The sequence below is a fragment of the Garra rufa genome, chromosome 20, assembly GCF_049309525.1.
Source record: "Garra rufa chromosome 20, GarRuf1.0, whole genome shotgun sequence".
Classification (NCBI taxonomy): Eukaryota; Metazoa; Chordata; class Actinopteri; order Cypriniformes; family Cyprinidae; genus Garra; species Garra rufa.
In genome coordinates this window covers 10159890-10182336 of record NC_133380.1, presented here as the reverse complement: position 1 = coordinate 10182336, position 22447 = coordinate 10159890, and the positions used below count along the sequence as shown (strand labels likewise).

The 22447-nt window shown below is 34.6% G+C and overlaps 1 protein-coding gene across 1 annotated transcript in view; it reads left to right on the top strand.

Moving 5' to 3' along the window:
- Positions 1–22447, top strand: part of gnai2a (guanine nucleotide binding protein (G protein), alpha inhibiting activity polypeptide 2a) — an 88792-nt gene that overhangs the window by 46811 nt on the left and 19534 nt on the right. The window contains exon 2 of the mRNA XM_073825294.1: positions 18360–18402. Within this exon, the coding sequence (XP_073681395.1) occupies positions 18360–18402 (43 nt within the window). The remainder of the gene's footprint in view (positions 1–18359; positions 18403–22447) is intronic.

Sequence of the window (22447 nt, the reverse complement as noted above, 5' to 3'; positions counted from 1 at the left end):
TCAACTAAGGTTTTATAATATTTTTTGATTCAATGTATATTGAAACTAATGAATCCGTAACTTTGAAAGCAGTATGATCAACTTTTTGCCTTTTCCAAAGAAAAATTGGATTTGAGATGCAACAAATCTCATAAATTGCACTTGAGAAATTTTTCAAAATGTAATTGGTATTAATTTACCTCTGAAAAATGTAATAAAATAGCAAAAATATATATATTTACAATGTATCTGCAAGCAAAGTCTTAATATGTCAATATAACCCTTTTAATTAAATTATTATTACTGTGTTGAATATTATACAATTTGCATGCATACAAATTTTTGGGAGAAAAAAATCAAGATGTTTCCAACTCTGTAAAAACAAATATGTCCATGCCATCTGCATGTTGCCTTAATGTTATGCATATTTAGCTGTAATGTATCAATTACACTCAACACCGCTAGTAGCTAGTCTGTTTCCTCTTTTCAGAGGAATACTCTTGTCTACAGAAGGAAGTCCGGCTATAGAGGTTTTCAAAGCTTTGTTTCAAATCGTTCTGTTCTGAAGTGGATGTCAGGTTTCCTCCTCTAAAACAATGGCAGCTTAAGTACCCGGAAGCATCTTAAGTGTCTTTCCACATTCATGCCTGTCTTGACTCATGCGAGCGTCTGGTTGTGTATGTGTATGTTTATGTCTGTAGTTGTATATGTGTGTATGGTTCATTGTATATAACTAAATAGTCTCCGGATAGTCACACGCTTTTGTTTGCATGTCCAGCTGTGGAATTAAAGAGGATTTCCTCTTTGCGGAGTTAATCAAAGCAGCCTTCTTGATCTGTGCGTCAGCACAATCTCAGATGGAAGAAACGTCACCTCGGATAAGAAGGGTTCACATGGCTAATAGATTTTTAGACGCTTAAAACATCAGCCGTGCACATAGTGTTCTCGCTTTGTTGAGTAAATGCACACACGCACGCCCTCAAACTGGCCAATCGCCCGGTTCTGTTTAGTCAGATCTGCAGCAAGATTGTGCCTGAATGTTTAGACTCCCCCCACGCATCCACATTTATCTACGCTCATTCATCCCAGCACTATAAATCTGTGAGGAGAAAGTGTCTTGATGAAAATAGAATCAAATGATTGCATACTCAGCACACAGACCTGAAGTTGTTCTTTCTGCCCAGATTTGACACTTCACCTATTAACTGCAACTCTGTCTGACCTCTCAGCCAGTGCATGGGATGCAGCCTCCAACCTTTTACTGTCATTTATGTATCGATCAGCACAAATAGAACGGTTGCCAAGCGGGTGAGGGCTGAAGCTGAGGCTTGTGAAACTGAGGCAAACCTGTAAGACTTTTGTTCATCTTCGGAACACAAATTAAGATATTTCTGATGAAATCCCAAAGCTTTCTGACCTTGCACACACAGCAATGCAACTGAAACGTTCAAAGCCCACAAAGGTAGTAAGGACGTTGTTATAATAGTCCATGCAGCTTTAGTGGTTCAACCATAATTTTATGAAGCTACTAGAATACTTTTCTTGTGCAAAGGCAAAAAAATAACCACATTATTCGACAATTTCTTCTCTTCTGTGTCAGGAGCCGGCGTTGAAATGGCATGAAATGCTGGTGAACGATTTGGATATGCGTATAAGCCTGAAGGAACCAAAACTGTGAGGAGAACAACGTGTGTTCATTTGTGATAGAGGCTCGTTGTCAGTTTGGAATATACAGCTTTTTGATGCGTCTGATGTGTTTTTGTATGTGTTGAGAGTTTCTTTAGATGAGTTAGACTGGAGAGCTCAGGGGAGATCTGCCGTCTGCCAGGAGACTTCAAGGCCTCTGGGCTGCTGCTTGCTTGCTTTGAGACTCTCACACTTACACACACACACACACACACACACACACACACACACACACACACACACACAATGCTCCGTCCTGCTGTCTGCCTAGATTAATGAGACCAGTGTCATACTTTGCCCAGCCATACACACAAACTCACTCTCTTATTCACAAGGGCCCCGAAGGCAGGTGTTTAATAGATATTACTCAGTGCATAACCTCTATCCAAGCACTTTATTTACATCAACATGCCTCTCGATGGAGCAGTTAAAGTCATTAGACAACACTGCACTTCTCTAATTAAACATCTCATGAGTTGGCAGAAGATGCAGATGTTGCAGCTGGAGAATAATCTCAATTTTCACTTCTTCTTTGTAGTGTTTATCTCTCGTTGTTTTGATTGATTGTCAAGGGCACATGTGATGTGGGTTTCTGAAGTGTGCATGTGGTGAGTGGACACATGATCACAATTCAAGTTAGTCCAGACTTGTTCCTCTGTGTCTTGAAGTCTATATGAGGCCTTCGTTTGAAGCACTACCTCACTGCTCAGGCTAGACACTGCCTCTGCCTGAGGTCTTATTGATTTCTCTTATTTATTGTCTTCAGCTTTATTATTGCCTTCTTAACAAATGTGTGTTGAACAAACAACTCATCCTGAACTGGTTTTGCTGTGGACATGATACCTCAAATCACGTGGTTGTTGAGAAGAGGTGTGCTATTCCTTATATTTAGCAATCAAACCTACAGTTTTCACCTTATGGATGATGAAATGGCTCTTTTATAAGGAGTCAACGAGATACCAGAATCTGTTTAATACCCTGGGTTTTAAGACTTGTATAGCTTAATATAACCCTGGACCACAAAACCAGTCATAAGGTTAAATTTTACAAAACTGAGATGTATACAGCATATGGAAGCTCAATAAATAAGCTTTCTATTGATGTATGGTTTGTTATGATAGGACAATATTTGGCCAAAATACATCTGTTTGAAAATCTGGAATCTGAGGGTGCAAAAAAAATCAAAATACTGAGAAAATCACCTTTAAAGTTGTCCAAATTAAGTTCTTAGCAATGCATATTACTAATCAAAAATTACATTTTGATTTATTTACAGTAGGAATTTTACAAAAAATGTTCATGGAACATGATCTTTACTTAATTTCCTAATGATTTTTGGCATGAAAGGAAAAACAACAATTTTGACCCATACAATGTATTTTTGACTATTGCTACAAACATACCTCAGCGACTTAAGACTGGTTTTGTGGTCCAGGGTCACATATATGATGACTCTTACGGAAATATGTAGTAGAAAAACCAATGAAAGATTTACGTTATATAAAAAATCGACGTTGTTATATTCATATTTTGGACTTTAGGGGACAGCATTTTTTTAAAATGTAGAACGGTTGCACTTGGTGAGCTACTAACACTGAGCTATGCTATTTTTACCGCAACACATCTCAGAAAATAAAATACTGATATGATGACCACAGCTACTGAAAGAGCTTACAGGTGGCGATGGATATAAGCCAAATACTAATAAAAAATACCATCGCTTTTCCCCACAAAAATCTAAACACCCAGATTTCGAGTGAAATCCGTGCTGAGAAACTCCTTCAGTGGCTGCGGCGTCATGTTTACATCCTGCCAGGATGGCATCTAGCGTTTCTTGTCTCTGCTGTTTGTAAGTTCTTTAGTAGCTGTGGTCGACTAAAAGCCTCAAAGGCATCCGGGCTAAAGTGGAGAGAACACAGACGCAGGTCTTTAGGAAGTTTTATTTGTCAACAAGCATCTTCCCATTCCTTTTCTTCTCTTCTTATCGCTAGGAAAGCAGTGAAGACATATCGCTTTTCTTGTTGCCCTTCAACTGAAAACACAACCAAAAGTCACACATGGTGGCATTGTATCTCTGTTTTATTTTCCGAGCTGTGTATTCCGAGTTGTGTTGCGGTTAAAATAGCAACAGATAGTGCCAGTAGCTCATTAAGTGCAACTGTTTTTTAGGTTTTCCACTACATATTTTAGTAAGAGACATCACTTGCTTTATTAAGCCATACAAGTCTTATTACCCAGGGTTTCCTTTAAGTGTTTATTTAACAAACACGCTTGCATGCATTTGCTAGCCACTTCTTTTTGCCAGTGTTTACATGTAACAGTCATCTCCTCTTTAATTCTCTGTGATGTCTCGGTCCAGCGGTGCCAGCTGAATTTTTTTTTTTTTTTTTTTTATCTCTGCTGTGTGTTTTTATCTCTTCGTCGCTCTCTTGTGAGTCCTCTTGAGTGCTTGGAGAATGAAAAATGAATCATCCAAGATCTAGTAGACATTTTTTCTTAAAACGTCAAACTTCTGGACAATGATTTAACATTTATGGATGCATTTCGTAATTGACAATATCAATAATAATAAACATAATAGTAGTAGTAGTAGTATGCTATATGTGTGCGCGCATGTTATATTCTTCCTTGTGAAATTCAGTGTTTTGACCTCCTGCATCCTGGGTCTGTTTGACCACAGACATGGAAGTGTTAGGAGGAACTCGGGCAATATCTCTCTCTCTCCTTGTGGGATTTGGAGGAAATGCTTTCAGTTCAGAACCTTTGTTCCCTTATTCCCTGATCTAGGATCTGCTTCCTCCCCACCCACGTCTAACCTTAACTGTTAGGATAAAGCACCAAAATTGTATCGTCTTGCCGTAAATGGCCAATACCTGTCATCTTTTGGTCTTAATTCATTGTATTCCTTGTCTTTTTTTTTATTTGTGAAATTTACTAGTGAATATTTCAATTTTTTTTCTCCAGTGCATATATGGGTCACAGAAAAAGTGGCTTTTAAAAAAATTTATTTACATAGTTGTTTACTATTTTATTATTGTGACATTTCTATGACTGTAGTAACATTTATGCATTATTTGTTTGTTTTGCATTTTGTTTAGTCCTGAAACTATAAAATGTACTTTGAGTTAATAGATAATTATTAGAATTGGAATGTAATAATTTTGCTAATTAACTATTCCCTAAAAGGAAAATTCTGTTGTTAATTACTCACTTCACATCATTCCAAAACTAACATCCGAGAGCTTTCTGACCCTGGAGACAGCCACACAACTACCACATTCAAGGTTGTTGAGAAAACTTAAAGTTTTGAGTTCTCTCAACAACGTTTTTTTTTTAGTTCTTCCTGTTAAAGATGTTTTGAACTAGTCCCTTTAAATGATATATTTTAGAGTCAAGTGTGACCTGGTAATTTCATGATATTCACCCACTAACCAGTGTGGGTTTTATATGCGATATACATGGTCATGGCATTATTGAGAACTTCTTCATTCCTGTAGTTTTGACATCACTTCCTCCAGAGTGGTCATGTAAGTTAATACGGACAAACAGAAAACAGAACTGGAGAAAGCCAGCCAGCATAAAAGCCTGTATAAAAAATCGATTGGAATATTTAAACATCACACCATCTGAACAGCCTGTCATACCAGACCAGACCAGACCAGTCTGGTGGATGCAGCCCAAGCTAGCCAAGACAGACCGCAGGCTAGGAACAAAGCATGAACCACTCTAAATTATAGAAGACCTCAATGGCGATTATCTCAGCCTCATGAAAACTGCCTGATTAGGAGTTCATTACTGCTGCTTCTGCTGTGCTACTAAAATCTGACACAGCACTTTGTCCAACTTTTAGAGCCGTACTTATAAAAGGAGCCCAAATGATTGACGCAGCTGTGGACTAGAGGCTGTTAACGCCTTCATTTGATGCCAGACGTATTCACAGTGCAGTAGGCCCATGCAAGCACTATTATATTCAGGCTGTGTTTGCTGCCTCCCTTCTGTTTGAATGAAAAGTTTTGCGGTGCTGATGGAGGCCTAGGGCCTTAGAGGCTCTAACAGGGGTGTGTGTGTGTGTGTGTGTGTGTGTGTGTGTGTGTGGCTGGTTCAGCTGTAATTGTTGTGACCTAAATGATGGTAAACAGTGGCATTGCTGTCCACACAACCAGAACCACACTTACACTGGCCTCTTTGTCTTTCTCTTCCCACCCCCTCGGATACTTACACATATACACACACACACACACACATACGGAGCATTTGTAGCCCCATAAGGGCTATAGGGAGCAGGATGGACTCAGGCGGATTGGACTGGCATGGATTTCCCTCCTTCAGTGGAAACTGGGGAACTCTGGGACAATAGTCACGTGACGCTCTTTGGCATCTTAAGAGCCGGATGAGGAAAGAGTCTTTTGTTTCTATTCTGCTTTTCCCAACGTGTTACATCACACATCCACTAATGCACACGTGTGAGACGTTGTGGAAGCTGTGATTTAGATGCATGCTAATGTGGTTTCCAGAAAGCCCTTGTTATTTTTCCTTCTGGATCAACCACATCACATGAGTTTTGAGATATTTATCTTTTTACTTTTTCACATTCATGTATTTTTTTTTTTTTTTAAAGTGGTTGACTAATTGTGACCCTTTACCACAAACCAGTCATAAGGGTCTTTTTTTTTTTCAGCTGATTTATGTATCAGCTGAAAGCTGAATAAGCTTTTCCATTGATATATTTATGAATCTATCCAAATAGATTCTTAGCAATGCATAATTCTAATCAAAAATTAAGTTTTGATATATTTATGGTAGGAAATTGTCTAAATATCTTGATTGAAAATGATTTTTACTTAATATGCTAATGATTTTTTGCATAAGAGAAAAATTGATAATTTTGACCCATACAATGTATTTTTAGCTATTGCTATAAATATACCCATGCTAATTAAGACTGGTTTTGAGGTCCAGGGTCACAGTTAATTAAAAATACACTAAATTTATATTATTAATTTAATTTCAACTTCTTTAATTCCGTTTAAAAAAATTGTGTTTTGTTGCACTTTAAACTCCTCTTGGATGCATACATATTTCTTGGCATGTTACTTTGCAATTCATGCTGTTTTTTAAAGATTGCTTTTTTTTAAGATGCTGAGTCAAGTTAAAAATAGTTTCAACTTTTCAGGACGTATCTAGATGCTTCTGTCTCTCCTGTTTCTTTTGCTAACCTTGTATTGTCCTTAACAGTCTGCACAGCACAAGCTGTTCCAAAGCGTAGTTCACCTAAAAATGAAAATTAGCCCATGATTTACTCACCCTCAAGGCATCGTAAATGTATATGACGACTTTGAGATTAATACAATCAGAGTTATATTAAAAAATGTCCTGGCTCTTTCAAGCTTTATAATGGAAGTGAATGGGTGTTGAGATACCTAAACGGCATTTAAAGGGTTAGTTCACCCAAAAATGAAAATTACCCCTTGATTTACTCACCTTTAAGCCATCCTAGGTGTATATGACTTTCCTCTTTCAGACGAATACATTCGGAGTTATATATAAAAAAAAATTCTTTCGAGCTTTAAAATGGCAGTGAATGGGTGTTAAGATTTTGATGTCCAAGAAAGTGCATCTATCTATCATAAAAAAGTACTCATGGCTCCGGGGGGTTAATAAAGGCCTTCTGAAGTGAATCAATGCATTTGTGTAAGAAAAATATCTGTATTTAAAACTTTATAAATCATAATCTCCAACTATCTAGCAGATGATGTAGATGTAGCATAAGCTCTGGTGAGAAGTGACGAACGTGGAAGTGCAGAGAAAGCAAAACAAAACACCATTCACGAATTAGAAGTGCAAAACAAGGATTTGTAAAGAAAAATGATGGAGGATTTTGATACAAACCAAGAGGAGAATGGTTTTCCTTTGCTGTAAACCAAACTTGGTTCTCTCAAGACTAACATTCTCACTGGAGCTTACGGTATGCCTATTTCCTGTGTCTTCTGCCACCCTTTCGTGAATGCATGTACAATAGTAAGCAGAAGCTAGAGATTACGGTTCATAAAGTTTTAAATATAGTTATTTTTCTTAAACAAATGAATCAATCCACTTCAGAAGGCCTTTATTAACCTCCCGGAGCTCTGTAGAGTACTTCTTATAATGGATAGATGCACTTTATTAGACTTCAAATTCTCAACAGCCATTCACTGCTATTATAAAGCCTAGAAGAGCCAGGACTTTTTTCAATATAACACCGATTGTATTCGTCTGAAAGAAGAAACTCTCCTCTAGGATTGCTTGAGGGTGAGTAAATCATGAGGTAATTTTCATTTTTTGGTAAGCTATTCCTTGAATTTTTCTTTCTAAAAACCATGATACATTTAGGATTCTTTTATCAACTGAAAGTTCAGGAAAACAACATAATCAGTTATTATTATCACATTAGCTGTTAACATTCTTATCTATTGAAATTGTTATATTTTTGAGATTCTGCCTGTGAAGTGCATTCTGATTCACTATTTTCTAGGCACTATTTTTGTCTTTGCTCTCTTCTACGTAGCTTGAATAGAGCTTGTGTGTGTTACAGTTGACCAACAGGTGCAACCAAGCTGTAGACGTGCAAAGTCCCTGTTTATTGTCAAGCTTTTGAAGGTGTCTCGCCCTCAGACCAATGAAAGCTTATTTACTGAACACACAAACTTCTCAGTACGTCATCGAGGGATGGTGTGTTGCTGTTTCAGGTATTACGAATGTGTACAATACCTTGTGAAACACATTTGGCACATTTGGACTTTCGTCTCGCTCTGGTTCAGAACAACATTTCTGAACTATCGATCTGACCAGAAGGCGATAATCCAACCTGGGGAAAAAATTAAAGCCATAAATAAGCAGACAACTAAATTTTTCAGACAGCCCAATAAACGGCTGACAGTTTTATCCATTTACTAGATATAAAAGGGGGGCATAAAAACAATCATGCTCGCCCATCTTCGGGGCATCATCCGTCTGCGGTCTCCGCTGATGCATTGATCAGGGCGAGGCGAACCAGAAGTGTTTGACTGTTTTCACAACAGCTCTGTCATTGCCGATTCATTATCCAGCAGTGGGTTTAGCAGGAAAATAACATTATAAATGACCCAAGAGGCACTGCGAGGATGTTCAGCGCTTATTTAACCATCGCTCCATTAATCCAAAGTATTCGGTTTGTAAGTGTGCGGTTGTGTCAAAGAGAAATGATTAATAAATTGCTTGTTCTTTTTTGTTTTTGTTTTTGCAATTGCATTGACATGAAACGGCTCATTGCAATATTAAGAGGTCATAACTCATTTTAGTAAGACATCTTGTTTATTTAACATTACTTCTACACAGAGAATCCTAATGGTAATTGCTTGTTCTTTTCAGCTCTCAATCTTGTAGTCACTTGCGTTTTGTTTTAGAGGTTGCTTGGACTACATTACAAAGGATTGCAGGATATAAATAATAAAATGTGCATAATTGACATGTCATTTTTTAGGGAAAGCTGACATCCAGAGTGGTATGCTATACACTCGGCTCATGATTACTTTAATTTTTTTTTATTTTTTTTTATTTTTTTTTATATCAGCCTTTTATATCAACCTGACCATGTACACAATCCACTGTGGCAAAGACACATTGATATTAATTTTAAAGTGCCCCTATTATGCCATGTTTAAGGTAGTTAATATTGTTGTAATAGTCTCTTAAAACAGGTTTACATGTATGCAAGTTCAAAAAACACTTTAGTTTTCTCAAAAATTAGATTTAATTTTACCCCGTTTCTAAATGATTCGTAAACGACTCGTGTGAAGCAGTTCGAAGAATCAGTCTCTCTAAACCCCTCCTTTCCGTGAGCCCTCACTGCTGTGATTGGTCAGATGGTGCAGTCCTTTTGGATTGGTCTACCGCTTCAGCGCAAAACGAAACGCCCATTGGCATAACTGAATGACAGCTGTGGAGACCTGTCAATGCATAGAAAAGATAGCCTCGATTTTACCCTATCAATTCGAGCCGGAGTCTGACGATGAAACGGTTGAAGTGTCACATCGACAAGAAACTGTTTTGCAAGCACGACTGGAGCAGGACGTTTCTCAGTGGGTGTCATATTATAACTGTGGAAAGTGCTTGCAATTTGCTTTTGTAAGCGAACCGGGCACACCTCTACGTTGTGAACTTCAACACTGTAACGTACAACCCATAACACTGCGTTAAGCCATCGTTTATCATTATCATTACTTAAACTAATAAGGCAGACAGACAGTCAAGCTGCATCAATCACAATTTTTAGACTACATTGCACTCACAGCTGAACAACAGAACTACAGAAACGCAAGTTAGCCGTTTACCAAGACATGTGCGGGGTTACACACCATAACGTACACAAAGACGTATTTTGAACGATCGCTAGAAAATACAATCATCAATTATTAATCATACTTACAGGTAGAAGTTCAGAGGAGCAAGCCGGTCCAAATAAACTGGGCACTGATCCATTTTTTAAAACCAAGCGTTTGGTGAATCTCGCGTTGTAACGTTACTCCCCAAGATTGGAAAAACAGTCATCAGTAAAATGACGCGAACACAACACAAGATTGGCATTGGACTGCTGAGGTGTTGAAAAAATTAATGTTAACCACTCATTCTTGGTAGTTTCATCTTTCGGAAGGGCATATAAAACAAATTCACTCTCACAGCGCAGGGCGTCTTCTTGACATGATGTAACGTTAATCCACGTGAAAATGGTAGACCTACTGTTTGTGGGCGGGCAAGTTGTTCGCGAAATTGAACGTGGGCGGACATTACGCAAATGTGTAGCTCGTGACGTGTGGCCGTTACAGAAAAAAGATTCGAATTGCTGACGACTCGTTTAGGCGAATGTGAGCCGACTCTTTTTTTTTTGTTAGACAAAAACTTCATTTATAGTGCACTGTCGGCGTCACAACTTTGCAGATAGTTTATGTTCACATACAGCTACATGACACACTACATGAAATATCATATTTGAAAAGGCATAATAGGGGCACTTTAACCTTATACCTGTACATTACCTGTAAAATTGTTTTTATTTTATTTTATTTTATTTTATTTTATTTTGCACAATCCACTGTGGGAAAGCTCTAACACACTGATATTAATTTGAACCCTTTTTTTATTTTATTTTATTTTATTTATTATTTTATTTTTATTTTTTTACTGAGTATGTGCATACCTCTGACACATTAATTTTAAGCAAATTAAAACTCAATTTTGCTCATTTTTTTGTTATTGAATTTGATCATGATTCCTGAGTTTATTATGCCAATACTGGTAAATTGCAAATCCAAAGCAAATACGATTTTATTTATTTTATATTGCTTTAATTTTTTCTATTTTATTTTATTATTATTATTATTATTTATTTTATTTTATTTTTTCAAAAAAAAATCACATTTTACAAATATTGGTAAATTGCAAATCCTGTTATTTTATTATTATTATTTTTTTACTGAGCATGTGCAAAGCACTTATTTTTGCTTTTTCTAAAAAAAATTCTTATTTTGACTCCCTGAAATGTATTTTTATTTTATTTATTTATTTTTTATTTTTTATTTAGCCTTTTTCCTGAGCATGTGCACAGCTCTGACACATTAATATTAATTTTAACCCTATAACCCTACATTGTACCGTTAAAAAATATTTTGCTTTTTAAAAAAATTGGGACCCTAAATTTTATTTTTATTTTATTTTGTTTTATTTTATATTTTGTTTTTGCTTTTTTCCTGAGCATGTGCACAGCTCTGATACATTCATATTACTTTGAACCCTGTAACCATATTTTATACCACTAAAACTATTTAAAATGCCTTTTTTATTTGATCATGACTCATAGTAATTTAACCACATTTTAAAATGATTAAAAACATGTTTTTTTTTAAACTACCCGTGTTCTTTTTTGTGTGTTATTTAAAGACTCTCTTCAGATGAGAGTATTAGTCCAGCATTTTTATCAGACTAGCCTGTGAACACTAGAGGAGACGAAAGAGGAGAAGAGGGATATGCATTTATTAAGTGAACAGTCAGAGAGATCACGCTCTGCTTGTGAAGGCCTGGAGATTCTTAGAATTTGAGCAGAAAGGAGCTAATGCCTAGCAACTGCACCACTAAGGGCGGAGAGCTGTGGTCAAGTCTGTCTGCTGGAGCAATGAATACAAAAACCCAGAGGACAAATGAAGTAAGAGAGCGAGAGCAAGAACTTAAGTCTGTTCCAATGTGATTAGATGGATCACACGCATGATCTCAGCCTTCTAAATAAGTCAGTTACTTGCTTATGATTTCCTAATGCAGTTGAGAGACCATAAAACTGGTTAAGTGATGGCCAGGCTAGAAAATAAGACAGGCGGAGTGGACGGAGACAGATGTGTACTGTGGTAACCTGGGTCGCAGCTGCAGCAACAAAACCGAATTATTCTCGTCTCCACTGTGAACCTGTGTGCCTCAGACCATAATGACCATGAAAACTCAGTGAACCTCAGCCAGACAAACTGGCGCCCGATCAGGAGTGCACACCTGAGCTCACTGGCATATTGCTCTACTGTATTGGAGCATCTCTCATTAGCTTAGACCATGTTGTCATTTACATACCCACGCCTGCTCTCAGATCTGAGGTACTGTAGCCATGTGATGAGACCATACAGTGCAAAAACAACACCTGATACCAGGCCTTTTTTTAATAATTTATACTGTATAAAACGGTCACTTTAATATAATTTTTTTGAAACACCATTATGACATAATATGAAAATGATTATCCTGCATCTCTTAAAAAAAAAGCTCAAATCCTATTATTTTATTATATTATGCCAGTACTAATTAATTGCAAATCCTGTTTTTATTTATTTTCTATTTACTCAAATTATACCAATACTCATGTATTGCAAATTCAAAGTAAATCCATTTTTTTTATTTCATTTAATTTAATTTTATATTCAAATTATGCCAATACTGCTCAATTGCAAATCCAATGTAATTCTTGTTTTTATTTTATTTTTATTTATTCAAATTATACCAATATTATAAATTGTGAATCCTGTTTTATTTTATTTTATTCAAATTATGCCAATGCTCATAAATGCAAATTCTCATAAATACTCAAAAGTAAATCCTGTTTTTTGTTATTTTACTTTTTATATTCAAATTATGCCAATATTGATAGATTGCAAATTCAAAGCAAATTTTGTTTGCATTTCTTTTTTTTTTTTTTTTTTCAAATTGCCAATACTGATAAATTACAGATCTTTTTATTTCATTTTATTCAAAATTTGCCAGTACTGATAAATTGGAAACTCAAAGCAAATGCTGTTATTGTTTTATTTTATTCAAATTATGTCCATACTGATAAATTGCAAATCTATTTTATTTTATTTTATTTTATTTTGCCGATATTAATAAATTGCAAATTCAAATCAAATCTTGTTTGTATTTCATTTTATTTATTTCAAATTACCAATACTGATAAATTACAAATCATTTTATTTTATTTTGTTTTATTTTATTTTATTTAAATTATGCCAATACTAATAAATTTGAAATTCGAAGCAAATCTTTTTTAATTTAATTTACTTTTATTTATTTATATTTTTTAATTCAAATAATGCCAATATTGATAAATTGCTAATTCCAATCAAATCTTGTTTGTTTTTCCTTTTATTTATTTATTCATTTATTTATTCATTTATTTTATTAAAATTGCCAATACTGATAAATTACAAATGTTTTTATTTTATTTTATTTTATTTTATTTAAATTATGCCAATACTAATGCATTTCAAATTCGAAGCGAATCTTGTTTTAATTTAATTTACTTTATTTAAATTGTGCCAATATTGATAAATTGCAAATCCAAAGCAAATCTTGTTCTTTTTATTTTTTATTCAAATTACGCAAATATTGATACGTTGCAAATTCAAGTCAAATCTTGTTTGTATTTCATTTCATTTCATTTTTATTTTATTTTATTTCAAATTATGCAGAGTTCTTCACTACTTAGAGGTTTTTATCCAATAAAAAATACTGCAAGTGAATATTCATGTGCATATTGCTTTTGGATTTGAGCTCAAGTGAAAACAGGTCAGGTTTAATTGGTAGTGCACTGAAAAAATATAGGCCATTGTCTAATAAACGTTCTTGGATAAGAAGGAAGATCCCACCTGCCATCCCTGTGGAATCACCGGTAATGTTTAAAATTAGTTTTCTAGGATATAGCACACGAATTCCAGTTCTGAGACCCGAAGGATCTGTAACCGTAATTGGATAAATTGAAGAGATGAAGCTTGCTTCTGTGTGTAGTTCATTTAAGGTTCTTTGAGTTGAGTGCTGCTCATGTGACGACCTTTTTCTCTTTTGTTATGGTTTAAAACGCATTCTGTGGAAATGCCACCAGTGCCTGATGTTTTATTCACAGACAATAACTAAAACATACCCGGCCACATCCTGCAGGTGTACATCGCACTAATACACAATAGACACGTTGACTCATACAGGCATTCGTTTTCCCATGCGGGCTGTCCCGTCTCCTGTTTGTCCTCTAAGGCATTGAGCACAATAAAAGTTTGCGAAGTATAACAATAACTATATTAGTGTCCTTACAAACAGATGATAAAATTGTTAATTATAGCATGCACTGAAATTTTGTCATCTGCCACTTTAAAGGCTCAAGCTTTTTATAGAATAGAAATATATTCTAAATGAGTTGTCGAAGACTTTCATACTATGGAAAGAAAAATAGTATGGAAGTCAGTGGCTACCATCAACTGTTAGGTTATCAACATTATTCAAAATAGTAGAGCCTATATAATATATTACTATTGTATAGTAGAGAGTATTAGTAGTAAAAAAATAATAAAAATTGTTAAAACCTTATTTTTAAGGAATATCACTAGGGCCCTAAGAAGTCGGTTTTATTTTTTCCTAAATTCCTTTTTTTAACAAAATAAATTTTTAACGTTTTTTTTTCAAATTCTGTTTTTCATTAGTTTTCTGGATACTATTTTAATGGTTTTATTAAATTTTAATAATCAAAAGCATCTCTAATTGATTTTGTTAATAAAAACAATAATAATAATTATGTATTCATTTATTTTCAGAAAATAATTTTTTCCCAAAGTCAGTTTAAAATATTTCCCCATTCTCTTTATTTTTTTCATTTACATTTTTCTTGACTCTATTTTAATGATTCAATTTAAAAGATATAACTAAAAAAAGCATGTCTAATTAAAAATAAATAAATAAATAATTTTAACAAGTGTATTATTATTATTATTATTATTATTATTATTATTATTATTATTATTATTATTATTATTATAATTTTTATTAATTTATTTTTCAAAAATACTGTTATGTATTTGCATTTTCCTGCCAAATGAATTCTTGTAAATAATTTTTCTGGTAAATATTCATTAAAGAATTAATGTTTTATTCATAATTTTATTAGTAGTAGTAGTAGTATCATTGCATTAAGTACTATATTTCAGTCCAAGTCTCTTCTTTTAACTGTTAATAAAATTATGAATGGTTTAACAGTAAGCCTTTGTGAAATTCTTGTTTGTCAAACAATAAAATTATTATTTTTATAGTTTTTATTTGATTCGATTTTAAGTGTTAATTTTTATTTTATTTTATTTTCACCAAATTTTGTTTTCCATTAATTTTAACCATTTTGATGGTTTTTCAGAAATGCTGTGTTGTGTATCTACATTTTTCTGGTAAATGAATTCTGGTAAATTCTGGTATTTTTTTTTTCTGGTAAATATTTATTAAAGAATAATGTTTTAATAATAATTTTATTATTATTAGTAGTAGTAGTATCATTACATTAAGGAATATATATATAGATCTCACAGTCTCTTCAAGTTAAACCGTAAATTCAATGTCTGTTTTCTACAATTCCGTCATTTCACAGTAAACATCTGTGCTTTCTAACCAGAGTTACCCAATGTAATAACTACTGTTTTTGATAGTAAATTTGTATCGCATCATAACAATTACAATAATCATTATTATAAATCACCACATTGTTAAAAATAATTATTTAAAATAATTACACCATAAAACAAGAATCCTGAAATGTAAAACTGAAGGAAGAATATGAAATTGAAAAAAAAAAAAAAAAAAAACAAAACAACAAAAAAGATTTCGCCCCATTATAGTTACAATCCTTGGTGTGAACGGCTCTTAACGCTAACTTGCTAAACATGCAGTAGCAACAAAAAGCTCTCAAGTGAAAGCCGCAAACTGATGTGTGACTGAAGTCTGAACGGCTGCCGTCTCCGTAAGATGTGGGAGATCTGATTTTGCATGTTTTAGGTGTTGACAGCAGCTGCTCAAGTGTGAAGTCATCTCGTCACGTAGAGTAAGTGGGTGTGAGCGTGTGGCACGTTGACAGGTGTGCTAACACTGTGATTTTAAACTCAGTAGGCCATCTTTTGACACACACAGAGGTAGGGCTGGGCTGATAAACGATATCATATCGAATCGCGATAAAATTTATGTTAATAACGATGATAAGCTCTAGACATTTTTTGCTCGATATGGATTAATCTAAGAGCCAATCACACAGCAAAAAAATATGTGACAACAGCCAATCAGCGTGCAGCGTGCGTGTGTACGTCAAAGTACAAAGTTCATTTCCTACCGCACTTTGCAAAGCAAACTTAACACCAGGACGAAGCAGCGACGAAAGTGAATCTAACCTCGAGTTTTTATCCAAAGATGTTGAAATTGTCGACACAAAAGGTAGCACGAATTCCGTTATATAAGTGGTTTGACTATCTGAAAAGTGACTCTTAGCTCAGCTGAGAGTTTGGCGCAATTGTTAAAACTGAAACCGAAAGCAAAACACGCACGCGCATTCAAAAGCAAGTTTAATCCCCCTTGTTTAGAGAGTGACTCCCCAATGCACGCAAATTAGGCTACATGACATATCTTGGCTGTTATTAGTATGTAGGCTATAATAGGCTGTGTATGTCTATAGCTCTGTATCATGATTGAAATATTCGGTCTCTATTTGCACTTTGAATATTTAGAGAGTAGCCTACTTTGATTATGGCTGAATTGTCTGCACTTAATACGATTAAGAAAGAACTGTGTCGTAATTTTTTTGTTATTTATACTGTAGATTGTTTCAAAATGCAGTGTTTGCCTCTAATTTAAATAGCTCAACCTATAATAGAGAAAATAAACAATTGTGTTAATAATAATAAATAAATAAACAAATAATTGTGTTACAAATTATGTTTTTACAATAATTTTATGTTTACATTTTGTACATTTACTCTGATTTACCATACTCTGTCACAACTTTTATTTAAGCAATAAGGTACGAGAGGCCGTGCTGTATCGTGAATAAATCACGGCTGAAGGGGTTGTACCTTATTGCTTTTATAAAACGGTTACCACACAATAAAAATATTAAAATCAAAAATATATATTAATTTATATATATTAAGTTGTATGTTTTAATAAAGTAAAATCATTAACTGCCTTCCGCTGTAAAAAGTAGTCCCTAACTGCTGCAGCTGTGTTTACGTTGCTAAGGGTGATTGCTAAGGGGGTTCAATGATACACAAAACAGTTGAGTGAAGCGGTCATAGCAGTGCCGTATCATGAATACGACACAGCTGCTGACCAATCAGAATTGAGGAATGGAACTAACCATTTTATAATTTTTATTTTATTTTAGTAAGTTTTAATTTTAAGGCCAAATCTGTAATCTGTTTTTGTTAATAAACTATACTTTAAAATGTAATTTAATGAACCCTTTAATTTTTGTGGCTTTAGTCATTGTTGGGATACTATTTTAAAGCTGGCAACATCAACAGCTTATATCGAAATATATATCATTATCGTTCAATATGGGAAAAAATTATCGAGATTACATTTTTGCCATATCCCCCAGCCCTACACAGAGGCTTTCTTTCCTCTTCTTTTTCTTATTTTAGGCTTTCCTTTTTTTTTTGCATATTCGGATACCATTTCATTACAGTCTGAGGGCAGTTTTCCGCTCGGTTTGCAGCATAATCCGCGTGCGCAGAGTTGTGTAAGAGGGCCGCAGACTGACGACCGAGGGGCAGCGCTTCATCTCAGAGCAGCACGTCATGTGACACGAACACGCTCCCCAGAGTGCAAACGTGCCAGTCCGTATCAGATACGTCGCTGTGACATGTAGATGTTTGTTTTCGAGATGTTAGAAGGTGCTTGTGGGAGCTTGTTGATTCTAGCGTACGGCCGTTATGTTTTGTGTGTTTATATAATGTTCAAATGAGGGAGTTCAATGTCAAATGAGTAGCGTGCCCCCGCAGCCCTGTGGAAATTACCCTGATAAGGCCCCGTTTCCTGTTTGTGAAGCACTCAGACATCTCCATTAAAGGCCAAAGTTGATAAACACCAGGTCTGGGAGAGAATGGAACACAGAAGAACGGCAGCTAAGTCAGCAAGACTTGAGTTACTGGAAATATAGGCTACACACACACACACACACGCACACACACACACACACACATACGGATACACAACAGGGTGGGCATTAGCGCTAAGACTCTGACTAGACGGAGGAAAAAAAACATTGACTGTGAGCTTGCTTTCCTGATTGAAGATGAAGTGTGTGCATGAGTGTGTTGTTTTAATAACCTTGTTTTCTTGTGTTTCTGTCACAGGTGCTGGAGAATCGGGGAAGAGCACCATCGTAAAACAGATGAAGTGAGTGAACCATGTTTTTTCTCGTACTTTCTTTTAGACACATCTCTCAGTGCCAGCTGTTGATGCTGGTGTGGATGATATGAGAGGGAACAGCTGCAACTCTGAAGTGGAAAAACGTTCAAAAGAGAGAAATTTCTTACACGTGCACATGCACACATCCGTTTAAATGGCACAGTAAAAGTTTTTTTTGCCCCTGCACTGGTTAATGAACTCAAGTGCAAATACTTGTACACAAAAAAAAGTTTAAATTAGTGTTCAGAATCATTCATTTCAGTGAATTAGTTCATTTTGATAGATTCAATGAATCAGTTTAGTTCTCAGTTTGAATGCGTTGCTTTTCAGGTAGCTAGACAAGTTTAAAGTCGCACTGTAACAGAAGTAGCATCAATTTTTATATACACCTTGCAAAATGCAAATTGTTAATTATTTTATTTTACCAAACATACAAAATGCATGTTATTTTTTTTTATTTAATACTGACCTGAATAAGATATTTCACTTTAAAGACATTTACATGTAGTCCACAAGAGAAAATAATAGTTGGATTTATAAAATGACCCCGTTCAAAAGTTTACATACACTTGATTCTTAATACTGTGTTCTTACCTGCATGATCCATAACTGTGTTTGTTTGTTGTTCATGAGTCCCTTGTTTGTCCTGAACACTTAAACTTCCTGCTGTTCTTCAGAAAAAACCTTCAGGTCCCACAGATTCTTTAGTGTGGTTTTTGTGAACATGTTAGTATCTTCTGTAGCTTATAAAGGGCAGTACTAAATGAAAAAAATATATATTATATTAGGGTAAATGTTTCTTATTTTGCCATCTTTATTCTGTTAAAAAGTTTTCACCCTTGATTCTTAATGCATCATGTTTCCTTCTAAAGAATCATTGAGCATTTGAACCTTATTTAGTAGTTGCATATGAGTCCCTCAGTTGTCCTCAGTGTGAAAAGATGGATCTCAAAATCCTACAGTCTTTGTTGGAAAGGGTTCAAATACACAGAAATGCTGAAAAACCAAAGAATTTGTGGGTCCTGATGGATTTTTCTGAAGAACATTGGGCAGTTTAACTTTTCAGGACAAACAAGGGACTCACCAAACAAAAAAACACAGCTGTGGATTATTCAGGTAACAACATTATTAATAATCAAGTGTGTGTAAACTTTTGAACAGGGTCATTTTTATAAATTCAACAATTATTTTCTCTTGTGGACTATATGTAAACATCTTTTATGTGAAATATCTTATTCAGGTCAGTATTAAATTAAAAATAATATGCATTTTGTATGATCTCTCTTATTTTTGGTAAATTAATTAACTTTTTGCAGAGTCTGCAAGGTGTATGTAAACTTTTGACTTCAACTGTATATCCGAGTTATATAGGTTATTGAAAATAAGCAAATATAAAGAATCTTAGTTGAAACTTAGATCTTAGATCTTAGAACTTAGATCTTCAGTTGTTGAGCTTGCGGTCAATTTGGAAAAAAGGGACTAGGTTTATGCAGATAAAATGTGACCCTGGACCACAAAACCAGTCATAAGGTTAAATTTTACAAAACTGAGATATATACATCATATGAAAGTTCAATAAATAAGCTTTCTATTGATGTATAGTTTGTTATGATAGGACAATATTTGGCCGAGATACATCTATTTGAAAATCTGAAATCTAAGGGTGCAAAAAATCAAAATACTGAGAAAATCACCTTTAAAGTTGTCCAAATTAAGTTCTTAGCAATGCATATTACCAATTTAAAAATGACATTTTGATAGGTTTACAGTAGGAATTTTACAAAAAATCTTCATGGAACATGATCTTTACTTAATTTCCTAATGATTTTTGGCATAAAAGAAAAATCAATAATTTTGACCCATACTATGTATTTTTGGCTATTGCTACAGATATACCCCAGCGACTTAAGACTGGTTTTGTGGTCCAGGGTCACAAATGATTGAAGAAATCCAGCATATGTCATCAAAACATAATTTCACCAAATGATATTGGATGAATTTCCATTTCCATGCTTTAACTAGCTTGACATGCCCAGCAAGGTCATTTCGCCATAACACAACCATAGAAGTAGTTTACATTAATTCATCCAATAGCACCCCTTGTGGCAACTCTGAGAATGCAACATGTATTTGCATTGTGTTATAAGTTGCATTCTGACATGTTTCAGAACTTAAAACGATTAGTTCACAAAACCCATGTCGTTCCAAATCCATAAGACCATCTTCGGAACACAAATAAAAATATTTTTGATGAAATCCAAGAGCTTTCTGATCCTGCATAGACCGCAACACAACCAACCACGAAAGGTCCAAGGCCCAGAAAGGTAGTAAGAACATTAATAAAATGGTCCATGTGACATCAGTGGTTCAACTGTAATTTTCAAAACTACAAAAATATTTTTTGTGCGCAAAGAAAACAAAAATAATGTCACATGGACTGTTTTAACGATGCCCTTACTACCTTTCTAGGCCTTAAACATGTCAGTTGCGTTGCTATCTACGCAGGGTCCAAAAGCTCTCGGATTTAATCAAAAACTCTTAATTTGTGTTCTGAAGATGAACAAAGGACTTCCAGGTTTGGAACAACATGAAGGTGAGTAATTAATGACAGGATGTTTGTTTTTGAGTGAACTATCCCTTTAATAAAACATGAGGTTTTTTAGGCGTCTCTCAAAACAGAGCGAGTTGCTTACCTAGACAGTATTTTTGACCATCATACAAATGAATAATAGTTACAAATGTAACCCTGATGGCTAAAAGTGCTGTCTAGGTAGGTAACCTATGTGTCTCCCTTGCTCACACTCATATAAAAAGCTGTGGATGTGCAAGTGTTTGTGTGTGGTCGGGCCCCTGGCAGCAGTTAATGCTGTTTATCTGACCTTGACCCTCTGCTGCTCTTCTTACGCCTCTGTTTCCCAAAGCAGTTTTACACTCTAATCACTGTGATGGAAAATGATTTGTACTCCATCTCATCACTGAATGCATCCCAAATCACACACTCTATAATCTGGAGCACAATCGCGGCATTCATTCTTTCATAATTGATTTATATTATTATAAAATTACTCCAGAAACTAGTTGTGCTGAGCTTTATCAGAGAAAATTGTTTGTATTTTCCCCTTAAATGCTGTCTGAGAGTCATTTGTGTGATACACAGTGAGCTGGCTCTCTGGTTCTATCCTCAGAGATTTTCATCTGTCCTCCTGAGCCACAGCTGACTATATTAAAAAAAATCTCCATAGATTTGCAGTCTGACAAAATCCACAGGACAGTTCCCACCAGCAAATCAATTCAGTGGCAAAGTTCCATCCACTGCAAAAGCCTGTGGATATTCATACATTTTACATTACATCTGGATACTTCAGCCAGGCTTTGGTTAATACATAATGTTCTCAACTCTCCCTCTTTTGTGCCATCATGACATTGTGTTCTGCTCTATTTTTATTTATTTATTTAACTTTGTTTACATTTGTTTGTTTTTTTTCTGGTGAAATGTAACATTAATATTTATTTAGCTGTATTTTTACACTACCAGTCAAAAGTTTTTGAACAGTAAGAGTTTTTCAGCAATTTTTTTTTTTTTGCTATTTAAAATAACTGTTTACTATTTGAATATATTTTGAAATGTAATTTATTCCTATGATTTCAAAGCTGAATTTTTATCATCATTACTCCAGTCACATGATCCTTCAGAAATCACTCTAATATTGATTTATTTTTGTTTACATTTGCTTTTTTCTGGTGATACTACTAGTCAAACATTTTTAAACAGTAAGATTTTTAATGTCTTATCTGCTCAAGAGGTCTTATCTGCTCACCAAGTGTTTTTTTAATCCAAAGTACAGCAACAGTAAAATATTGAAATATTTTTTGCTATATAAAATAGCGGTTTTCTTTTTGAATATATTTTAAAATGTAACTTGTTACTGTGATTTCAAAGCTACATTTTTAGCATCATTGCATTACATGATTCTTCAGAAATCATTCTAATATTCTGATTTGCTATTAACTTGCTATTAGTGCAGCTATTACT